The sequence below is a fragment of the Theropithecus gelada genome, chromosome 2 (genome assembly GCF_003255815.1).
Source record: "Theropithecus gelada isolate Dixy chromosome 2, Tgel_1.0, whole genome shotgun sequence".
Lineage (NCBI taxonomy): Eukaryota > Metazoa > Chordata > Mammalia > Primates > Cercopithecidae > Theropithecus > Theropithecus gelada.
This window is the reverse complement of record NC_037669.1, coordinates 32,806,231-32,831,174: the sequence shown is the minus strand read 5'-3', so window position 1 is coordinate 32,831,174 and position 24,944 is coordinate 32,806,231. Positions and strand designations below refer to the sequence as shown.

General features: G+C 39.0%; 1 protein-coding gene and 1 long non-coding RNA gene across 3 annotated transcripts in view; one reads left to right on the top strand and one right to left on the bottom strand.

The window, feature by feature from the left end:
- Nucleotides 1-6,011, top strand: part of CD200R1L (CD200 receptor 1 like) — a 30,362-nt gene extending 24,351 nt beyond the window's left edge. For both annotated transcript variants that reach the window (XM_025377061.1, XM_025377062.1), the window contains 2 exons: nt 1,802-1,925; nt 5,744-6,011. In XM_025377061.1, the coding sequence (XP_025232846.1) occupies nt 1,802-1,925; nt 5,744-5,756 (137 nt within the window). In that variant the 3' untranslated portion in view covers nt 5,757-6,011. The remainder of the gene's footprint in view (nt 1-1,801; nt 1,926-5,743) is intronic.
- On the bottom strand, nt 1,477-19,407 carry LOC112619165. The gene is made up of 3 exons (XR_003118184.1): nt 19,237-19,407; nt 6,967-7,031; nt 1,477-1,939 (listed from the first exon to the last, which is right to left on the bottom strand). It is a non-coding gene; the product is annotated as an uncharacterized LOC112619165 (long non-coding RNA).
- Nucleotides 19,408-24,944: the final 5,537 nt, after the last annotated feature.

Below are 24,944 nucleotides of genomic sequence, written 5' to 3'. Positions count from 1 at the left end.
TCTCAATTGTACTTTTAAACTAAAAAGTATCGGAGACAGGTCTCAATTAATTTAGAAGATCATTTTGCCAAGGTTTAGGACAATTTGCACAGATAAAAACAAAACAAAACAAAACAAAATAAAAAAAACACCACAGAGTCTGAGAAACAGTCGTGATCTATGCCTTTCTCCAAAGATGACTTTGAGGGCTTCAATATTTAAAAGGCAAAAGTGCACTGAAGGGGAAAGAGGAATGGTATGGTAATTCATAAGCTGCAAGAGAAAAGGAGCAGGTAGGGGAATAGTCAATTATGATAAGGTGAACATAGAGTAGCTACCTGTGGAGTAATTTACGTTTTATATGTAGCTATGTGCTTAGGAATAAAAGGAAAGGCAGTTGCTTGCATGACTCGGCTTTCAGCTTAATTTTTCCCATTTGGCATAGTGAATTGGGGTCTTGAGCTTTTATTTTTATTTTATATAAGTTGTCTTTTCATTTGTATGAGTCTGACTTCTCCAGTTGGATTATGAGATATTTTGAGAACTGTAACCATACTGTTTTCTTATTTCCTCACAATGCCTAGGATTGTCTGGCATTTTTCTAGTTTAGTCTTTGAGCAGGTTATTTAATGGGATAGAATAACATCTTAGAGCCAGGAGTCAGACTTGTATTTAGAGTTCACAAATTCTTTAGGTGGCCAATTTCTTCTTTTTTACTTTCCTTTTTTTTTTTTTTTCTTTTTTTGAGACAGAGTCTCACTCTGTCACCCAGGCTGGAGTGCAGTGGTGTGATCTCGGCTCACTACAACCTATGCCTCCCGGGTTCAAGCGATTCTCCTGCCTCAGCCTCCCGAGTAGCTGAGATTATAGGCCCATGCCACCACACCCAGCTAATTTTTGTATTTTAGTAGAGACATGGTTTCACCATGTTGGTCAGGCTGGTCTTTAATTCCTGACCTCAGGTGATCCACCCACCTTGGCCTCCCAACAGGTGTGAGCCACCGCACCCTGCCTAGGTGGTCAGTTTCATAGGATAAGAGACTTCAGAATTATGCTTCTGGCTGGGCATGGTGGCTCACGCCAGTAATCCCAGCACTTTGGGAGGCTGAGGTGGGTGGATCACCTGAGGTCAGGAGTTCGAGACCAGCCTGGCCAACATGATGAAACCTCGTGTCTACTGAAAATACAAAAATTAGCCAGGCGTGGTGGTGCATGCCTGTAATCCCAGCTACTCTGGAGGCTGAGGTAGGAGAATCACTTGAGCCCAGGAGGCAGAGTTTGCAGTGAGCCAAGATCCCCAATTAGTTTGATTTGTCTTTTCAATAATTCCTAGGGGCATTTCACAGATAAATAAAATGAAAGTAGGAAGACACAAAACACCTTGCTAAAGAGGTTACATCAACTTAGTAAGAAAATCACTTCAATGTGTGGAAAGTGTTATCAGATCAAACCCCAAATATCAAGAGTAATGTTCTTTCAAAGGCTAGTATTTGCATGGGAAGTTGGAATATACTGGGGAAAGCTTGACATATTGCTTTTCTTATAAAATTGGAAAGTATTAGCAATGCATAGTGTGCATTTATTTGTTCAGAAAATATTTATCAGAAACCTACGAGGTACAAAACACAAACATGGTTCCTAAACTCTGTCATGGAAGAATGATATATTAGTAACATTTGAGTTGTAAGTTAGAAGGTTTCATGATTATGACAGTCCGTGAACTCTTTAGAATATTTTTAAATGTTCTTTAAAATGTTTGACTCCAATTTGTAATTAGAAGAATCCTTGAAATGATTTTTTTTACCCCTGTCTGTATTTACAGGTCTCAGAACCTCAGGATCTCCAGCGTTGGACTTACTGATCATTCTTTATGTGAAACTCTCTCTTTTTGTGGTCATTCTGGTCACCACAGGATTTGTTTTCTTCCAGAGGATAAATTATGTCAGGTAGAAACTGAAGACTGAAAAGCATAAGACACAGTAGAAAAAGAAAAAAAAAAAAATCATTGTAACATTTTGAGTTTACAGTGTACTGGGAAAAGCTTGACACTTTTGTGGTTACGTTGTATTCTCCCTCCAGCTCCTTCTTTAATGTGAAGGCATCATTCACAATTGAGAGCCCAGGCAGCTGTGCCTGCAGCACTGGGCAAGAACTTCATTGTGAAAGTGCTTCATTGTGGTTTTAGTCTAGGAGAGAAGTGGCCTAGCCCACATCTTGGGAATTTGGTGGGGGAAGGTTTCTGGGGCTTTTCAAGTGTTTACTTTCAAATTTCTCTGTAAAGGGTTTGTGTTCCTTCCTGCTTAATGAAATATTTTATGGGTTTTTTCCCTAAAGAATGAAAATCGAAAGAGCTGGATGTCAATTTATATTTGATGAGACATCGCAAAAAAAAAAAAAAAAAAAAAAGCAGCCATTTGCAACAAGCCTTTGGGTTCAAAGTCTAGCTTAACTTCTTTTGTGACTCGATGTGATAGTTACTAATATGGTTTGGTGCTGTGTCCCCACCCAAATTTCATCTCAAATTGTAATCCCCATGTGTTAAGGGAGGGACTTGGTGTAGGTGATTGGATCATGGGGGTGGTTTGCCTCATGATGTTCTTGTGATAGTGAGGGAGTTCTCACAAGAGCTGATGGTTTTGTAAGCGGCAATTTCCCCTGCTCACTCTCCAGTCTGCTGCTATGTAAGACATGCCTTGCTTCCCCTTCGCCTTCTGCCATGATTGTAAGTTTCTTGAGGCCTCCTAAGCTGTGTGGAACTGAGAGTCAGTTAAAACTCTTTTCTTCATAAATTACCTGGTCTTGGGGAATTCTTTACAGCAATGTGAAGATGGACTAATACAATTACCAAGACCTGTTTCAGACTCAGCATACAGTGTAAGTACACATGCAAAAGCTTCGTGCCTGCCATCATAAATGCCTAGGATACTTTATCTACTTTTGCATTTTCCTTAGTAAATTTCTATTTGCAAATGTGACACAACTGCTTTTCAAGATAAAGAAGAAGATGGCTCAGCAAAAGGCAAATAATGATGCTGGGCAGTTTTTCTACACCCTTTGGGTTCTTTGAATGCTGCTTTCCTCACAGCTTCTTGGCTCCTCTGCATACCCGAGTTGCTAATCAATGCTGCAATGGCAGGAGCCACTGCAAACACTGTCTGTGAGTCAGCTAGTAGCTGACCTTCCATCCATTACTTGCTTGCTAGCAATTAGTGGGGCAGCAGCATTGCATGTTTGGACTGATCATTGAGCAAATGGCTGAGTCATTTTTAGTAGTATTTGCATTTTAGCAGAAATCGTAAGTTGATCTCAACTGAGGAAATATCAGTGTCATTGAAGATGACACTGAAGGTCCCCTTACATTTTAGAGCTCTAATGTCTCAGTTCCCTTTCTTGTTTACACTCTAGGTTGTAATATTTGGATGGATTAATGATGGTAAGAGTAAGACATTGGTGAAATCATTATATCTTCTAGGGCCACTGTAAACTAAGATCCTATATTCACTTGATACAGATGGTAATCCTGTAGTAAAAAGTGATTTTTTTATTTAAAAGAAGACATTTCTTATTTAAAGTAGCAGGTTGATATGGTTTGGCTGTGTCCCCACCAAAATCTCAACTTGAATTGTATCTCCCAGAATTCTCACGTGTTGTGGGAGGGAACCAGACGGAGGTAATTGAATCATGGGGGTCAGTTCCTGTGCTATTCTCGTGATAGTGAGTAAGTCTCACAAGGTCTGATGGGTTTATCAGGGGTTTCTGCTTTTCCTTCTTCCTCGTTTTATCTTGCTGCCACTATGTAAGAAGTGCCTTTCACCTACCCCCATGATTCTGAGGCCTCCCCAGCCATGTGGAACTGTAAGTCCAATTAAACCTCTTTTTGTTCCAAGTTTTGGGTATGTCTTTATCAACAGCATGAAAACAAACTGGTGATCTGGTCTGTTACTTTTATTTTTAGCAAAGCCCTAAGGGAAAAAATGAATGCATAAATTGGATGCTATTATATGCATATGGTTATTTAATTGCTGAAACAAACAGGCCCTACATCTCAGTGTATTCACACCACAAAAATTTAATTCTTGCTCACATCACACTCTAGTGCAGTTGGTGGGGCAGAGGCAGGGCAGGAAAGAGAAGCGTTGCTTTAAGCTATCATTTTATCCTATGGCTCTGCCCTTCTCGGAATATTACCTAGTTCAGCTGGTGAATAGGAAACAGGGAGAGAGAATGGAGGATGTTATGTGGGAGGTGTTTATGGGCCAGGCCTGGAGCAGTAATCACTTCTGCTCACATTCCATTGGTTAGTCCTTACTAGCATAGCTCTATTAACATCCACAGAGTCTGGAAAATGTAGTCTAGCTGACTTGGAAGAAAAGGAATCAGGTTCACTGCAACATCTAGCCCAGTCTCTGCCCATAATAAAGAATAGAACAAATACTAAGATTAACACTTACCCTTTTTGTAATTGAACATGAGTAAAAAATAACTAAATTAGGAAATTATATATATACATATATATAATATGATGTAAACTCTTGTGTGCCTTTCTTTTTTATTGTAATTCCCTTATGTTTAAGACAGGGCATAGAATGGGAAGCAGTCCATTAATACAATTTTATAACAGACTAAAAAAATACTGTGGCAGGGATTGCTTGTTACCTGGTTGTATTAGTCTGTTCTCATGCTGCTAATAAAGTCATATCCAAGACTGGGTAATTTATAAAGGAAAAGGTTTAATTGACTCACAGTTCCACATGGCTGGTGAGGTCTCATAATCATGGTGGAAAGCAAGGAGGAGTAAAGCTATGTCTTACATGGTGACAGGCAAAGAGACAGTATGTACAAGGGAACTCCCATTTATAAAACCATCAGATCTCATGACACTTATTCACCACCATGAGAACAGCATGGGAAAAACCTGCTCCCATGATTCAGTTACCTCTCACCAGGTCCCTCCCATAACACATGGGAATTATGGGAGCTACAGTTGGAATTTATTTCCATTGATTATGGAATTGATTATGGAAGCTACAATATGGAATTGATTTCCATAACACATGGGAATTATGGGAGCTACAATTCAAGATGAGATTTGGGTGGGGACACAGCCAAGCCGTATCACTGGTCCAATGCCCATCCTCCCCTTTCTCCTTGTGGCAGATGAGTATATCCATGACTCTGAATCTTCAGCTCTCCCTCTATCCATGTAATTTTTCAGTTGACTTTAGAGTTCTTTCCATACAGAGAGTACATATTTATCCACCCTATGCAGTTTGCTTTGGCCAATAAAATGAGGTGGAAGTGTTGGTGTACCTGTTTTGAGCACAGGTCTCAAGAACTTCTGTTCTACTTGTTACTCCATGAGAACATGCTTGGCCCAGTCAGATGGAGGATGAGAACCATGTAGAGCAGAGCTGTGTCCCCTCAGTCCCATCCCTAACTCTCTGTTGAGGCCAACCTAGAAGATGCAATAGTCAGCCATTCCCTAAATATATGAGGAAGCACAGTCAAGATGAGAAGAGCTGACCTCCACTTGATCCCAGGCGTGTAAGCAATTGTTGCCACAGAGGTTTTATGGTTGTTAGTTATACAGCATTCTTGGTGTCTTAGCTAATTGACACATTGAATAATAGCATAACTCCAATTTAATTTATTGTTGGAATGTACTCAGCTAAAAGGCATTTCTCAGTTTCCTTTGCTGAGTATGCCCACTTGCATAAGTTCTGGAAAATGAGATGTAAATACAAATCTTGTGTGATATTTTCAGAAAATCTCTTTAAAGAGGAAGGAAGGGTCTTCTTTTGCTTCTCCTCCTTGTCTCCTAGACTGCAACATTGGTAAGATGAGTGATGGTCCAGCAGTCAACTTGGGCCATGGATGATGTTGAGGATAGAAGCCACTCAGTAGGATAGAAGAAAAGAAAGATGGAAGAAGGATCCTGGGCTTGATGACCATGAAGTTTCCCTATAAACCCTCAACCACCTATTCATTGACTTCTTTTGTGTGAGAGTGAATAAAATTTTGTTCATGCCAGTGTTATTTTAGGTTTTACTCTACACGTAGCTAAACTGAATCCTAATTGATACAAATACTTAGTTTGTTAATCTGAAGATTTGTGTCAATCTTGCTACAAATTATTTTCTACTCATATCCACTTTCATGTCCAATTTTTGTTCTTCCCCTAGTGACAATGAAACAGATATTCCTACTCATGTCCAATTGTTATGGTCTCTTTTCATTCTGCCCATAGAGATAATGAAAAGAGGTAACTTCAGAAGATAGGAATCATAGGTATGAGTGTTATCCCTATGACAGTTCAAGAAAAATTGTTGGTTATATAAATGCAAGGGATGCTCTGGGCTTGTGCTTGAGAACTTGGAGATATGTAAAAATGATCTAATAGCCAATCCCTAGATGTGTGAGAACATGTCTACATTATGGGATTCAGAAGGAAGATAAAGATACTGTTACGGGCTTTTAGAGAGAATGTGAGTAGGAGAAACAGGAGAACTGAAATCTATGAAATTTTCTTTGTATTAAATTTGTATTAATTCTTTTTTCCACTGGATGAACTTTACTGTTTCTAGAAGAGATTTATGGGAATTCATTTTATTTCTTTATCCCATTCTCACTGCCATGATTAGATTGAAACAGTAAAAAGCTACAGCTACTACCCCCATCCTCCCACTCCTATATAAAGATTAAAAAAAACTCCACATTTTTTTTCTGAACACTCATATGTGTTCATATAGAGCTGACCTTTGAACAAGATGGGGGTTAACATGCATGCTAACCCTCCATGCAGTAGAAAACTTGCATATAACTTTTGACTCTCCCAAAACGTAACTACTAATAGCCTACTGTTGACCAGAAGCCTTACTGATAACATAAACAGTGATTAACACATATTTTGTATGTTATATGTATAATAAAGAAAGCTAGAGAAAAGAAAATATTAAGAAAATCGTAAGGAAGAGAAAATATATGTACTATTCATTAAGCGGAAGTAAATCATCATAAAGGTCTTCATCCTTGTTGTCTTCACATTGAGTAGACTGAAGAGGAGGAGGAAGTAAAGAAGTTGGTTTTGCTGTCTCGGGGCCACAGAAGTGAATGAAATACACATATAAGTAGATTTGTGCATTTTCAACTTGCTGTTCAAGGGTCAATGATATACATGCCCAACAAATTAACTGTGGTCCTAAATACAGGGAGACTGGGAGCAACTTTTAGCAGAACACAACTGAGAGCCACTAGATGGTGCTTCAACTTAAGTCTCTTAACATTTTGAAGCAAGCTAAGATCTACTAATCTTAAGCAATGTAATCCTGCATTAAAAAAATTTTTTTTCCATACTTCTTCTCCATTTACAAATTCTTTAGGTCTTCTTGGGTGGTTTTGGAACAGTTACAGAAGGAAGACAAAGGAAGGATGATAAAATGGTTTAGCTTGAAATTAAGGGGAAAAAATCGTTTTGGTTCCCAAACTTGAATTGTACTACCCTTTTCATTTAATGTTAGTAAAAACATTTTGTTTACCATACAAGATAAAGAGATATTAATAGATTCACCTCAGGGAATGGGGAAATGTGAGTTTATCTTAGTGGTTAAACCAAGATTAGTACTTGTTTCTTAAACTGGAAAGTTGAGATCACTCAACCATAAAATGCAAATAACTGCTTGCTCATGTTAATGGCAACAGATGGTTAGAGCTACAAATAAAATTAACTGGCCTTCTTCACTTCCTAGATCCTCCTCCATATCTCCTCCCCCATCATCTTTTAGAGGCATGTATGGTATTCTAAAGTTAAAAGGAAGCTACAGATAAATGAGGTCAACTTCCTCATTTTGAAAAAGAGGAAACTGAGACTCTCAGAGTTAAGTGACCGTGGAGTGTTACTAAGAAGCCAGCTGGCCTACTTGGCTTGCTGCTGAGAGGAAGGCAGCCACCCTAAGACCACAGTCAGACATGGCACAACTAGGGGAAGAGGGCTGACTATCTCTTTCTTGGTCCCCATCTTACTAATTAGGACTGAGAGCGCTTCACATGCTTTCCCTCTTGTCTGATTGGCCAAGACCACATGACAATTCTTTAGCCAATCCCGGCCAAAGGGACTGAGATTGTGTTTACGTTGATTAGTCCTTTCATGTAGATGGGACTAAGATCAACATCTTTCACCAGATACACATTTAGTGGGAGAGGAGTGAGTGGGACTTGAACAAAACTGGGGCTTTGTTAAGAAGGAGAAATGAAGAATACGTGTGAAGCCTTGATGAGGGGGATGATAATAGTCAAACTTAATTTTAGAAGGCACAGAAGAACATTGCAGGTGGATGCGGGCAGGGAAGAAAGGCATGCTGGGAAAAGAGGACAGCATGGATGAAGGCAAAGAGGTGTAACAGGGTGTGTCTCTTTCAGGGCAATGGGGAAATTGTCCATATCGTCTCCTCACACAAACTCTACATTTCATAAAGTCATCCAAGGACAGAAGACTGCTATTAAGAATGCCAAGAGAGTTTTGCAGGACAAGCAAATCTTGATCAATTTATAATGTTTTCTGAACAGAATGTCCAAATATTCTGACTGATTCACCCAACACTGATTTTAAGATTAAATAAGGAGCCAAGAACATGGGTTTATACGAAGTAGAGAACCAAAGAGAGGCTGGGGAGAGGCAGTGAGTTTGACAGACGATGTCTCTACTCTCAGAAGGGTGGGACTTGGTTTCTGAACTAGGTAAAGCTGACAGAGTAGAGACATTTCTCCTTATTCTGGTTTTTCTTGATAAAATACAAAAATTATTCTTGCTCTTAACCCAGCTGAAGAGAGGGTTTGGGGGATAATCTTTATATGTTTATAAATGTCCATGTGAAAAGTGTCATAGAAACACAAAGTCTTGTTAGCCATCCTACCTGTCTCCAAATGCTCCTCATGCGCACATTGGTACATCAACAAAATGTGAGTGTGTTCTTCCCTAGAATGTCTCTTCTCCCTAAGACATGGGGGCCAACACACAGATACAACATATTTAGCTGTGACTTCTTCAGTCTGAAGTTCCCACACATTGAGGAGAGAGCTCTTCAGAGTATAGTAGTCACCAAGGAGGAAAGAAATCGGCATCTCTGCACAGGAGAAGGAGGAGAATTTGTAAATATGACATGAGGGTGACAAAAAACATTCACAGGCTCACATTCAGAAAAAGTAAAGTTAACAAGATACACTAAAACAGGAGGAATCGTGAAGTTCAACCAAATACTATGACTTTTAAGGGAAAAGAATATGAATATCTTTCCAAATCACTGTCATGATTTGCCTGTTCCTAAGCATGCCATCCTCCTGGGAAACAGGTTGTATGTGATTATGAGACTCATCATTTACTCCTGTTTCTTAACATAATAAAAACGCCTGACTACATCAAAACTTTTCGGTTTCTCAAAACTTAATGTTATCTTCCTGAAAACAGACAGCAAGAGACCTGCTGAGGAGGGCAGTCTGTGGCTAAGATGAGAGTTTACTATACTTCTGAAGGACATTTTATCTACCATGCTGCTTCCCGGGGTGCTGTGGGGCCACAGAACCTGGAGAAAGAAGCAGGTCTCCTCTGTCGTGGGCACTGTGTGGTCAGGTCATGCTGTTGGGAAGATTAATCTCAGATGTTACTGCCGAGCCTTGGCATGGACATAAATACTTCTGCGGACCTGACTGAAGCTGTGTAGGAGACAGGAGCCAGATGAGGTCTTCTTTGTGTGTGTCTCACTACAGAGCTTACAGTTTATTTGCAATTCCTGCACTCCCAACTTTAAGGCTTTTTGCCTGAGGACACCATCTGCGACATAACACCTACAAAAAACTCTCCCACAAACTTTCCCATATTCCATGTAATGGAAAATTGCAACACAATTTACAAGACATTGAAAACCAAGGAGCGGCCCAAGATGTCAGCTCCAAGAAGCTACAGTAAATGTCTTGGGACCAGAAAGAATGATTAAACAACTGGCATTCCAGCCAGAAGCATCTGTCTTTTGTCACTCTCCCCAAAGCAACATAAAAATGTACAGAGGAAGGCCGCTATTTCAGCAGGGGCAAAGGAGGTCAGCTGTTTGTAACATTTTCCACCATTCTCTCACAACTAAAACCCAAATCCCATTACTTTCCAGCTGCCTATCAGGAGAGGGTGTTTGCTGATGCGGCCCAAGGATGCCTAATCGCTGTCCCCAGTAACTCATGGCAGCCCTTGCATCCTGGAGGATGATTAAATGGCAGATCCTAGGGAGGAGTTGGATGTGAAACTTTAGCCCTATGCCAAACTGGGCTTAGGTTTTTACATTTTTTTTGTTTTGCCTTTTTTCAGATTTCTATCCAAAACATGCTTTCCTTGGCAGCCTCCCCAGAGGACTGTGAAGTCATAGTGCATAAATTATCCAACTCTTACCTCTGCAGGATGGTAAAACAGATTTAAGAAGACTTGCAAATTGCAGCTGTTCTTGGGCAAGGGCTCTGGCCAGGTAGAAACCAGCAGATCCACCGGCAGTGCACATGCATACACACAGGCTGTGTGACAATCCATCTTCAGCTGTCATCGAACACTAGAGCGAAGCTATCTGTGTTCACCCAATCACTCCAGATTTGTGCTTAACTTCTCACAGTTAGTTGTTCTTTTCTTTAATGACTGCTTTTCAAAAAGACTAGGAAGTGTGGAATTTATCAATATTTCTTATTAATGGGTAAAAGTTTAAGTAGTTGCATCCTACCTTTTCAATCTGTTCTCTACCACACTCCTTTTATCCCTAACCACACGTCCACTGTCCAGCTTTCTTAGACATTTCTCTCTATCCCTTCCTTACTGGATTTTCTGCCTTGGCTTGCACTGTTTCTCCTAAGATGAAGGTCTTTACTCTCATCCCTGTCTTATGAAAGGCTGTTTTCTCTTCAAAGCTACTGCATCTGTGAAAACTTCCTAGGTGCCTGGTTCTGACTGAAGCATTGCTCTAACATAGCGATTCTTTTTATGGTATTTTCTGGATGATCAAGGCGCTTGGCTTTACAGGTGTTTGTTTTCACGTGTCTCCACCACTAAGTTGTGAGACTCATGAGGGCAGACGCCACATCTCATTTACTTTGATGTCTTTCAAACTGCCTAGCACAATGTCTTATATATAGGGAATACTTAACAAACATACCCTGCATTTGAATTTAAAAACTCAGCGACTGAGAAATATATGACCACTAAAGGGATACATGGATACATTCAGTGACATGAATAAATAAAGTTCTATATGACAAAGAATTAGATAAAATATTTGCAACATGTGTAAGACAATGGATGCCAACAAATCCAAAGAAAAAGACAGAAAATCCCATGAAAACATGGGCAAAGGAAATAAAATGTCATTTTACAAGATAGGAAAAATAAATGTTTAATAAACATATGAAATGATATTCAAACTAAGGAGTAATAAGAGAAGTGCCAATTAAAAATACCTGCGATATCATTTTTTCATATATCACATTGATAAAATTAATAATGTTGATAGTATTAACTATTAAGAGAGGTGTAGGGAACATGCAGTTTCTGATGGGAGTGCAAGTTAACGTATCCATTTCAGAGAGCAGTTTACAAATATGACCTAGTAATTCCACTTTTCAGTGTCTACTCAAAGTACTACTGTTTGTGTGCACAAGGAGGTAAATATTACAACATGACTTGTAATAGCCAAAAAAATGGGAAATAAACCTCACTATCCTTTTTTAGGGAAATGTAATGTTATGCAACAGCTAAAAGCAATGAGTTTGCCTCAGCAGAGTGGCCTTCCCTAACTGAAATACCACTCCTGCCTATCTCCTTTTACCCACTTTCTTTGTCTTCATAGCACCTATCACTTCATGTTATTATATTAGTTATGCACATGTTTATATGGCTATTATCTTTCTCCCTCTCTAAAATGTAAGACTGATGAGAATAGAGATGTAGCCCGTTTCTCCAGTGCCATATAGGGAGCCCCCAGCAGATATTGCCTGATGTACTATAGGGACTCAATAAATTGTTATTGAATGAATAATGTTGAACTATGTATAACAACATAGAAAACTCACCAAGGCATATTGATAAGAAGAAAAATAAATTTACAGAATAATTCATATAGGATGATATAATTCATGTAGAATAAGTACAAAATGATTTCTTTTTGTAATATTATTCTAATAATTTCACTGTCTCCTCGTTCCCTCCTGTTTCTAACGTGGTTATTCTAGATGCATTACCTCAGCAGAAAGATGTAAGTGGACAAAAGGTGGAAATATCACCTATATGTCTCTTCCTACCTCTGCTTTTTAAAAGCATCCAAGTTTTAGGGGAACAGAGGGAATTCTGAGTCTTCTCTCCCCTCCTACCCCCGAGCCTAAAAAGCAAAACAAAACAAAAATTCCTTGAACTGAGAGGAGTAGGACAAATGGAGCAAGCAATGGGACTGTGGATTCCTTTGAGAGAAGCTATCTCTCCCAGGCAGTACCCAGAAAGTGAGAGACCCCAAAGGGAGTTTTAGCAGAAAAGAACCTGGATGGCATTGCAGGAATTCTCTTGCTATAATAGCACTGCAGATAGAAGACTGATTCTTACTCTTCTGACCTTAATGTGGCAAAGGCAGTCTCCAGTTCTAAAGAGCTGAAAAGATGGGAACGAGAGTTTTCTTCCGAAATGCCTATGGCGCATATGATTTGGAGGACCAGACACTTTTCTAACCATTACCAAATTTAGATGCAACCATGATGGAAGGGAGAATAGAAGGGATTGATGGACTGGGAGTAATTTTTTCATGAAGCTAGCTTCATAATACATAATACATCCTCTAAATATTAATAGTTTCTCTTACAAATTAGAGTTGAGGCTAGGCTTTTACACCTGTATGTATATAGTTTAATATGTACGTGGAAAACTGTCTGGAAGGTTGCAAGCGTTGACAGTGGGTGGTGGGGAAGAGGGACTTGCTCTGTAATGTTTGAATTTTGTACCAAGAATGTATTCATGTATTCTGTGTTATTAAGAATAAGTATTGCCAAAAAATAAAAAGTAAAACAATCCAACATACTTTCTTGCCAAAAGGTAGAGCAAGAGTTGTGGGGGTTGCTAAGGTCATGGAGAGGGACTGAGGTTAGAGCTGACAGGCTACTAAGAGTAGATCCAAATGAGGCTGGGATGCAGCTGGCGAAATACTGTTTGCAAAAAGCTGTGATTCTGCACTTTTGTTTCTTTCTCCTGTAGTATTTTTCTGGCCTGCCTACAGATCTGTTTGGGAGCCTAAATATCAAAATTTATGAGAATTTGTAACTCAAAAATTAATCAAAGGCATATGAGGAGAAAGATGAAACATTAAATTCAAGTTCTGCCATGGCTATTCCTTCTTAATTATTTGGGAAAACAATATAAAAATCTGATATTTATGACCATCTCAGACTTTTATAGCTGGTTTCAATTCCAAGCATGTTAAATTGTGTGCAAGTTAAATTTTATTTTCTAAGTGTCATTGCTCTAGCTAGTATTCACTTAAAATTAATTTTGTTTTTCATAGTTTATGCCTTCTGTTTCTTGAAGTGCATAAAAGATTTGAAATTGTTTTTAGTAAGTTAATACAAATTTAAATATAAAGCTACTGAAGGAAAAGAACTTAGACTTTATAAAACATTTCATTTTTAAACCACCAATGCGTGAGGATCTCAGACTCCAGGTGTACTGATGCTTATCTCTAATGGTTTCTATTAGAGACGGTGCCTTTTAACCTTTTTGTTCCATATTGTGACTCAGCTTCTTCCTGTCAATTAACTTGTGCTTTTGAAGACAGATTCAATTGGCCAGAATGAGGTCATCCTCTCTCTTAGGTAGTTACTGTTGACACCAGTTGTTTGATGTGTTTGATTCTTCTCTTGTGACTTCAATTGCACCTATCATGGTGTAGTATGCACACAGAAGATGCTGATTTAAGCACAAAACACATGCATTAAGGAATATAAAGTAGTTCGTGGAATCTCTGTGGTTGTAGCTTAGTCTACTGTCACTGTGGCCACTGGGCATTGGACATTGCTCCACCTCTCATTGTCTACCTGTTTGCATCACTAGCTCTTGCTTGATTCAAGATCCTAGGTTGGCAAGTGCACATCTTGCCTCTTCTGGGTCCAGGATGAAAGAAAACGCTCAGCCTCTCACCAAGACCCAGCAGGTAGAGAATTCATAAACAGTGAAGGGGAGTTCAAAGGCCAAGAGGGTCTTAAAAACTCAGTATTTTCTATCACAAAGATTAAAGTGGAATCTTTTTGCACCTACTGACCCTGAGAGGCTTATAAACCACTGGCTCGCTTAATATTGGGTTTTAAATTTCTACCTAAATGTATTAGTTTTCTATTGCTGTATAACAAATTAACCAAAAATTTAGCAGCTTAAAATAAAAGTCAGCATTATGTCACACCATTTCTATGGTTCAGGAATTCAGTGACAGCTTAGCTGTATGGTTCTGGCTCGAGAGCTCTCATGACATGGCAGTCAAAATGTCAGGCGGGCTGCAGTCATCTGAAAACTCGATTTGGGCTTCAGGATTCACTTCAAAGACGGCTTATTCACATGCTGACAGTTGATGCCTAGGGTTGGCAGGAGACTTCTGTTCCTTGCAACACAGACCTCTCCATAGGGCTGTTTGAATGCTCTCATGTGGCTCTCATAATGTGGAAGCGGTCAGTGATCCAAGAGAGAGGAAAGTAGAAGCTGCAGTGTCTTTTTTAACTGACACTTCAACCAGGCGCAGTGGCTTATGCCTATAATCCCAGCACTTTGGGAGGCCGAGCCAGGAGGACTGCTTGAGCCCAAGAGTTTGAGACCAGCCTGGGCAATACAGTGAGACCTCAACTCTATAAAAATTAAAAAAAAAAAAATTATCAGGCCATGATGGTGCATACCTATAGGCCTGGCTACTCAGGAGGCTGAGGTGGGAAGATCGCTGGAGCCCAGGAGGCAGAGGTTGCAGAGGGCAGAGATTGTGCCACTGCACTCCAGCCTGGGTGACAAAGTGAGACTCTATCTAAAAAAAAAAAAAGACATTTCTATTTCTGTACAGTATTCTACTGGTAACACAAGTCATTCCTAATCAGTGTAGAAAAGAATTACACTGGGGTATGAACACCAGGAGGAGAGGATCACTGGAAGCTGGCAGACTTAAGCCAAAGCAAAATAGAAAATTTGTGAATTATCTGGTTCATTTCACAAAGGTAGTGGATTCAAATGGATCCATTACCCATGTGACTCTGGGATATACAGACACAAAGGAGGTTATCATAATCCTTGATTTGACTTGATTTGAATCCCAAAAGCTTTGTTGAATCCATTAAATTATAATGATTAAACAAAACCCAGAAATTCAAATGTGTCACAAAAAGAGTCAAGAATTTTTTTCAACTAAAGCCAATTTGGAATTTCTTTATTGAAAGATACTTCCTGATCCTCTTCCAAAAATTGTCAGAATAAAATGAGAAATTAGAAAATTAAGAAGAAGTGCTCTTTTTGAGCATCATTTGGCTGTTTGGAAAGTTTTTAAAGTATTTTAAAGTATTAGATTCTTTTCATCTAGAACTGTATTTCATCATGCAGTTTCAGACAGTGATGCTTAAAAGATAAAGATTGTTTTGCAAGCTTTAGGACAAGTCTTAGTGTTTTTCTTGTTTGACTCTCATGAGTTTAGCTCAGTTTCTTCTCATTCTGCTGCTGCTCTCACAAGATCAACTGAGAAATGGGGAGAATTCTGACAGCGTTCTCCTTGGCTCTAAGTAAAATTATTTGTATATATGTCTGTCTTAGTCTGTTTGGGCTGCTATAACTGCTATAAGAGAATACCATAAACTGTGTGGCTACAAACAACAGAAACTTATTTCTCACAGTTTTGGGGGCTGGGAAGCCCAAGCACAAGAATCCAGCAGGTTCAGTGTCTGAGGGCGTGCTTCCTGGTTCATGAGAAGCCATCTTCTTGCTGTGTCCTCTCCAGGAGAAGGGGCAATGGGGCTCTACAAAGTCTCTTTCGTAAGAGACTCTGCTCTCACAACCTAGTCACCTCCCAAAGGCCCTACCTCCTAATACTGTCACAATGGAGGTTAGGATTTCTACACATGAATTTTAGGGGGACACAAATAGCCTACAGCATGTGTCTCTTTGGGTTTAAATAAATAACATCACATTTAAGATGAAAATAAGAAAAGAAAGAAAATATATCCCAATGACTAAATTCTTTGGGGCAGAGACAATGGTTTACCATCTGAGGTGACAGGCAATCTAGTCCAGGAGAAGCTGGGGAATTTGCTGAGTTCAATGGTATGTCCATCATTTCAGCACTGCAAATGGGCTACAAACTAATGGTGGAGGCAAGACATAGTAGAAGGTCCTGTGAAATCTGATAGTTACAGAGTTATAAGGAGATCCCTTTGAACCAAAAGGAACATTTAGCTGGAACCTGTGTCAGCTGTATGCTGGAGCCAGCTCTTGATAGGTTAAAAGATTTATTATTAAATATTCAGGATATTTATAAGCTGATCATTAAACCATTGGTAGCCGGAAGTAGGACATAGTAAGAATACTTACACCACACTGCAAATCAGGGTTCCCTTTTCACCCATCTCAATAAAGAGGCAACTAATCGACATATCACAAGACCTGTAGGACGTATATGATGGGGATGCCTTAGAAGATGGTCCTATGATCTACAGTTTACAACAACCTAGTGGTGGGAGTAGTGGTGGTGGAAGCCGAACGTCACTGGAGACAAAGCTGACTTGGCCAACTGAAGGCTATGCTCACTGGACAGAGAAAATTGGTCCAGGGAGAAATTCAGGGATTAAAGCCAAGAATACTTTTTTAAAAAGTAGGAAAGATGACTACATACCGGAATTGCATGGTATATAGCCTAAAAGAGCAATTTGGGATTTAAAAAGGAGAATGGAGCCAATACTTATAGAGGCAACTGCTTCATATACCTTAATCATTTCATCAATCTGCCGAGGCAGGTAGGTGTTAATGTTTTCATCTATTTTACAGTCAAGAACATTGAAGCTCCAATTATTAAGTGGTGGAGTCAGGATCGTAACTCAGGATTGTTCCACAACATCATTACCTCTTAGATCTTATTTTTCTCGAAAGTGGAAAAGGGGAAGAAAGAACAAGAGGAAGAAAGAACAAGAGGAAGAAACAAGAAGAGAGAGAAGAAGAAGAAAGAAGAAAGAAGAAGGAGAAGGAGAAGGAGGAGAAGGAGGAGGAGGAGGAGGAGGAGGAGGAGGAGGAGAAGAAGAAGAAGAAGAAGAAGAAGAAGAAGAAGAAGAAGAAGAAGAAGAAGAAGAAGAAGAAGAAGAAGAAGAAGAAGAAGAAGAAGAAAGAAGAAAGAAGGAAGAAGGAAGAAGAAGAAGAAGAAGAAGAAGAAGAAGAAGAAGAAGAAGAAGAAGAAGAAGAAGAAGAAGAAGAAAGAAGAAGAAGAAAGAAGAAGAAGAAGGAGAAGGAGAAGGAGAAGGAGAAGAATTAGTAGTAGTAGTGGAATTGTTCTAGGACCAGGAATCTCCAGAAGGATCAGGAAAGTGTCTGCAAAATTAGTGAAGAAAGACCTAAAGTTCACTGGAGGAATATCTGAGAAGGAAACTTCTTCACCCAAAGAGGAAGACAGAGTGACCTAAGAAATGGGTCTTGTAACTAAGCTTCTGCTGCACAGTCAGGAAAGTGTGTGCGCAGATAGGAGAACTGCAGTCTCCGAGGGAACAAAGGAACATTTTTATAAATTAGACCAAAGCTATCATGTATAGTTGAGAGGTCCATACAGCTATTCTACGTTCCTGCTGAAGGGTCTGAAGAAAATTGGTAGGGATTTTTCACTGGCTTGAGACTGACTGAAGGGAAAGTGTGCTCCCCTTCAACTTCACCTTACTCCTATTACCTTTTTTGGGACCTCCAGTTCTTCAAGCTGGTACTCTTTGAGCATGAAGAAGGGGCACTGAGGAATGAGATTATGTACTCCTGGAGGGCAGGAAGTTGGCCTTCTTATCTGGTATGTTTCTTAATAGCATGGCATATTAGATGAACAAAAATTACTTTTAAAATAAATATGTTGAACAGACAACTAAAGTCTCTTCTAAAAATAAAATTGGCTTCAAGTTCTATAGTTCTACTTCTGTGGTCTCATTGCGCAAACATATGTTTTAGATCTTAGGCTATTCAAGACATGTGTCCTGACTTATTATTTATAACCAAGAGAAATGAAAAATGCAACCCAAAAGCTTAAAGACTTTGCCTGAGGACTGTAAATAGAGCACATGCAAGCTGTTAGATGGCCAAGTTGAGGACCCAGAAATAAGCACCAATTATTCAATCAGGCGATGTGGTTCATGACCCCATAGGGGACTCTTTCCTTCCTGCTGTGTAACTCAGAGGATCTGAGACTGTGGGCCCAGACTTTGTTAGAACAAACTGTTGTTTGCCTCTTTTTTTAAATTCTGGCTGAAAATCCAGAGGATGTTGAAGCATGAGCAGCCTCCTATCTCTCTCTTTCCAGGAGTTGTTACAACTCTTTTGAAGTTTGTGATGAAGGTTAAACTGTTCTTTTCCTTTGCCCAGGCAAAGAAAAGTACTGTCAGGTGAAATGAGATCGCTGTTGAAATTCAGTATTCACATGTTTCCTAGCTGAGAATGCTGAAAACCAAGGTACGAAAGATTCCAATGAAAGGAAGAGCTTGAATCACCTTCTGTTCCAGATGGGGCCTCACAATAGTTACAACTGCTTGTTCTGGACACATTTGCCCATCCTTGCTTACAGAGGCAGCACCGTCCATGAAATGTTTGAGATATCCAGGAGGTGGGCAGTAGATGAACAGAATATATTCATTATTACAACTGAGAATGCTTTTATTCTCCCTGTCTCTCCCCCAGAGTTGGTATAAACATATAAAAGACTCCTGAGTTTGAACTCGTACGTGCCCAGTCTCAACTTTAACCATTTATTTCCCTTTATTTCGTAATTTAAAAACTGAAAAAAACTGAAGATCTGACAATGGTTCTAGATTTTTCCTCTTTCAGGACAGTGATAGGGAAAAAAAACCCACTATAATTTGTTTATGAAATACTGCCATTATAGAAACCTAACCGACCAAAAAACCAAAGCTCTGTGTTCTATTACTAGATTTTAAGTACTTAGCTTTCCCACACCTTAATTTACTCATCTGTAGAAGGAGGAGTTTAGATTAGATAATTCTTACCTAAGTTACTTCCCCTCTAAGATCCTATGTTTCTGTGGCATTTGGGTGTAACTGCAGAACTTTAGAAGAAAAGTCTGGACCCAAAGGTACGGGTTTTAGATCTGACTTTGTACATTTTGTGGTTTTATTTCATCATTTCTAAGAAATGGAGAATAGTATCTATCATTTGGTGACAAGTGTAATGTGAGATTAGATATTTTCTTGTGTAAGTAATTTGCAAGTAAAATGGTCTATACAAATGGAAAAAAGTTCCCTTCCCCCAAATATTAAAGCATATTAAAAAGCTAGATTAATTAAGCAAATGTGGCATCTATGTAGGAAAGTGCAAATAGATTCAAAGAATGAAGTCCAGAGAAGACTTATGTATATATTGACAGGTAGTTTATTGAAGAAAAATACACATAAGAAATACACTCGTGAAAAGGTAATAATATTTCTACTAATCTAATAAATACAAATAAAAGCCACAATAAGATAACATTTTCTTCTCATTAAGCAAAAACGGAATATTTGCTATCAAATCTTGGTGAAAGTACAGGGAAATGGGTTCCATGATGCACTGCTGATGAGGATATAAACTGGGACAGGCATGTGGAAAGGTAATTTGTCAGGGTTATAGCTTTTAATGTGTATATCCTAAGATCAGTAATTACTTTTTTTCATATGTATACATGCTACTAAAAATACAAAACTTAGCCAGGCTGTGGTGGCATGGTGCATGTAATCCCAGCTATTTGGGAGGCTGAGGCAGGACAATTGCTTGAACTCAGGAGGTGGAGGTTGCAGTGAGCTGAGGTCGTGCCACTGCACTCCAGCCTGGGTGACAGAGGGAGACCCTGTCTTAAAAAAAAAAAAAAAAAAAAAAAAAAAAGTAACACATTCATGCTACAGAGTACTATACAACAGTTAAAAAGAATGAGGTGGCTATCTGCAATCTGACATGGAATTCCCTCTTAATACACATTATAGAGTAAAAAGCTAGTCATAGAATAATTTGTATTATTTATGTACAAATACACACTCATGAAACTATGTATTTCTATAGCACATACATGTGCTAAGAAATTCAGAGAAAAGGGTTCTGAAAGGATGTACAATGAACTGGTAATAGTAGTCACCTTTAAGAAGGGGAGTAGTGATTAAGGAGACATAAAGTTTATTCACAGAATTTTTTTTTTTAGTAAGATTGTGTTCATGTATAATGTAAACATTAAAGAAAGTTTTTGTTTGTTTGTTTTTTAAAGGGAGATAAGACTATAAAGTTGAATATTTCCCATTCAGCCAAACTAAAATCTAAGAATTATTTTCCTCCAAGCCACATTATGTAAATTTCCATGCACACGCCATGTGCTAGAATACCATCCAACTCACTGAGTCTGAACCCTTCAAGAACTCAGGCTATTACAGGCCTTATCTTTTGATTTACCCAACAAGGCAGCCAAGTGGCTATACCATTTGCTTTCTAGAGTATTCAGAAACCATTACTCAGATTCTGAGTAAAGGCAGTTCTGGGATTTAAACTATTATGGAATTATTTCGTGTGATTGAACTTGCAAGCATAAGGTCACAGAAGATGGTGGCGTTTCTCCAGAGATAAATAATTATCCTAATCATTACTGTTACTAGTGTTCTGTTGTGGAGTTGTTGTTTGCCTTTACATATAAAGTGCTCCCTGAGAGGAGACTGGAATTCCAAAGCCCAGCTAGAATTCTTCCACCGAAATTTTAAAAGACTATCGATTCCATTGAGAAGTTAGTAATTTGAGAAAACACAAATACATGCTTAACAATGGTAATTACTTTTAGAGACAGAAGGCATGCAGAGTGTGAAGGCTGGGGACACACAAAGATAAACTTTGTTCCCTTCAACAGCCCTGGAAAGTAGACAGAGAAGATACTATGATGCCCCATTTTGTACATTAGGAAAATAAGACTCATGTCACATTGCAAGATTGTATCAAAACATCTCATGTATCCCATAATATATACAGTTACTATGTACCTACAAAATTTAAAAAAAAATAAGACTCAGAAAAGGTGAGAAATTTGTTCAGAGCCACCCAGCCAGTAGCAAGTTCAATTTAGTTTTTTCCTTGGCAGCAAGTCTAAAACTTTTTTCTATTCCATTATGTTCCATCTTGAAATTTGGATATAAAATTTGAAGACACATGTCCAAGTTGACCTACTGGCAGCTGACACTTTACCTAATATCTGTTGAGTGCTTACTAGGCATCTGGCTTCATTCCAGAGTCTTTCATAATATTCCCTTAAATCTTATCAGAACTCTGTGAGTTATAGTGTTATAATCTCTGCTTCACAAATGAAGAAATGGAGACCTAGAAACTAAAACAGTTTACTCACGCCCCCTCACCAGGAAGTAGTGGAGTGAAAATACAACTTCTGGCTCAACTAAGTGCTTTTCCTTCTAACACTGGTATTTTAATACTCTCAAGGAAGAGCTCTCATCAGCAGACAATACAAACTTTGAATAAGGTTTACCCCCAGAGAGACACATACCCTTCAGTCTAGGTTAACTGCATGGTGTAGGACACTTGTCAAGCAAATCAGTGTAGTTTGGAGTGTTTTTATATGTGGCTGGGAGCCATCTGGTCATATTAGAAAAACAAACCATTTCTAAATATTGTCATGTGTGAGCCAACAAGAGGTCCATTCTTTCACTTCTTCTCAGGGGGCCTCCTAACCTCCTCTACTGGAATGAGTGTTAAGGCTCTCCTTATACTGACCCAGAGTAATTTGTTTTAGTAATGTCTGAGCACTCTGAGGTAATGGTCTTAATGTCCTCCACCAGTGCTTTTAAGGAAGTAAGAACCGTGAGTTAGTAGAACATTCTAATATTTTTTCTTTTTTTTCTACGTTTAAAAATAACTAGAAAATTGACTATCTAACAGTGAATTAGGATGCATGTCACCATAAACCTCGGGAAAGGGAATTTGAAAGAAAATATTTAGTTACAGGGCAAATTTGAAAATGGCAGACATCTTACAGAAAAAAAGCAAGAAAGAGAATAAGAATAGACTACTTTACTAGACTGCTGACTTGTATGAATCATGACAATATCGTTTATGGGTGTTTCCGTATACCAGGCATTTTATAGGAAATAACTAACTCCATCCTCATAAAAACCCAGTGAAGTAGGTTTGTCTTATTAGTTCCATATTATAGAGGAAGAAGCTGAAGCTAGAAAGTGGCAAGGCTGGAATTCAAACCCAAATCCATCTCTGCCTTTAAAAGTTAGTTCTTCTTTTCACACCAGCTCCCACGCTGAGGGCAGAGCATGGAATCCACACTAGTGGGTTCCTGAGTATTGTTGAAAAACAAGTTCAGGGTAAAACTTTGGGAGAGTTTCTCATTCTTCCAGAATGGGCTTGGGAATTGTCTTCATTCTTCTATCTGAAATGGAAGTTCTTGGGAGCTCAGTCACAGCCATGGTCAAAAGGAAGAGATGCGTTCCAAAACTGACAAGCAGCCCTTCACTTTGCACACTTGGAGAGAGGGTGTCGGTCTCTGGGGGTACTTTAAAAATTTATAAAATGTAATTTCTTCTTTTTTGAATATAAGCCATTTTATAATCCCAGCACTTTGGAAGGCTGAGGCGGGCGGATCATGAGACTAGGTCACGAGACCATCCTGGCTAACAGGGTGAAACCCTGTCTCTACTAAAAATGTAAAAAATGAGCCGGGCTTGGTGGCGGGCGCCTGTAGTCCCAGCTACTCGGGAGGCTGAGGCAGCAGAATGGCGTGAACCCGGGAGTGGAGCTTGCAGGGAGCCAAGATCACGCCACTGCAGTCCAGCCTGGGCGACAAAGCGAGACTCCATCTCAATAAATAAATAAATAAATAAATAAGCCATTTTAACTGGGTGAGATGATATTTCATTAAAGTTTTAGTTTTGATTTTCTTTTATCTGATGATCAATGATGTTGAGTACTTTTTTCTTTGCTTTTTTTTTTTTTTTTTTTTTGAGCCAGAGTCTCGTTCTGTTGCCCAGGCTGGAGTGCAGTGGCAGGATCTCAGCTCATTGCAACCTCTGCCTCCCCGCCTCAAGTGATTCCCCTGCCTCAGCTTCCTGAGTAGCTGGGACTGCAGGCATGCACCACCACACCTGGCTAATTTTGTATTTTTAGTAGAGACGGGGTTCCACCCTGTTTGCCAGACTGGTCTCAAACTCCTGACCTCAAGTGATCCACTTGCCTCGGCCTTTCAAAGTGCTTTGATTTCAGGCGTGAGCCACGGTGCCTGGCCTGTTGAGCACATTTTCATATGCCTGTTTGCCATTTGTTTGTCTTCTTTTAAGAAATATCTGTTTAAATCTTTTGCCCATTTTTTGAACAAATTAGATTTTTTTTCCCCATAGAGTTGTTTTTAAAAAAGGATGTAAACAGTAAAAGAGAAATACCTCATCCACTTCTCAGCTTAAGAAACAAAAGTGGACAAACCCAGTTAAAACCCTCCACGTGCCCCTCCCTGATTTCATCTCCTTTCTCCCTTCTAGAGATAACCATGGTCCTGAACTCAAGATGTGTCATTGTCTTGAAATTCTCTATAGCTTCCACATGTTTGTATACTTATAAAATATATTTTTAAATTTTCATATTTTCAATTTTATATAAATGGTTTCATATTTATTCATTCTCCTGAAATTTATAGTTTTTGCTTCTCATCATGTCCGAAGTGTTAATCCATGTTACTGTGTGTAGCTGTACTTCTTTCATTTTCATTGCTAAATAATATTCCATTGTTTGAATATATCACTATTTATTTAGATATTCTACCATTGATGGATATTCTCCACTTTTTCTGTGACATATAATGCTGCTAATCCTACATGTCTTATTATGTATATGTCAAGAGTTTTTCTTGTAAATATAGCTATATTTACTAAAATTGAATTTTCTTTCCTAACAATTTTATTTCAAGGATTATCCCTGTAAAAAACTCTTGAGGCTGGACACAGTGTCTCATGCCTGTAATCCCAGCACTTTGGAAGGCTGAGGCAGGTGGATCACCTGAGGTCAGGAGTTTGAGCCCAGCCTGACCAACATGGTGAAACCCTGTCTCTACTGAAAATACAAAAGTAGCTGGGTTTGGTGGTGCATGCCTGTAATCCCAACTACTTGGGAGGCTGAGGCAGGAGAATAGCTTGAACCTGGGAGGCGGAGGTTGCAGTGAGCCAAGATCAAGCCACTGCACTCCGGCCTGGGCAACAAGAATGAACCTCCTTCTCAAAACAAAAACAAAAACAAAGACAAAACAAAACAATAACAACAAAAAACTCTTGACATGTACATAGTGAGATGTAAAATGTCGTAACACCTAGTTCTCCTAACTGGCTGTGTCAATTTACACTTTTATTTTATTTTGTAGAGACAGAATCTTGCCATGTTACCCAGTCTGGTCTCACACTCCTGGTCTCAAGCAATCCTCCTGCTTTGGCCTCCGAAAGCACTGGGATTACGGACATGAGCCATAGCGCCTGGCCTACACTTTAATGGTTTTATTTTTTAATATCATCTCCAATATTTGGTATTGTTAGGCTTTTTATCTTTTGCTACTCTGAAGAACTGAAAGAGCATCTCATGATTTTAAAATACATATCTTTGATTATTAGTCAGGTTGAGTGGCTTCTCATTTGTTCATAAGCCATTTTTTTTCTTGTGCTAGCATTTGTCATTGTTCATGTTTATGTTT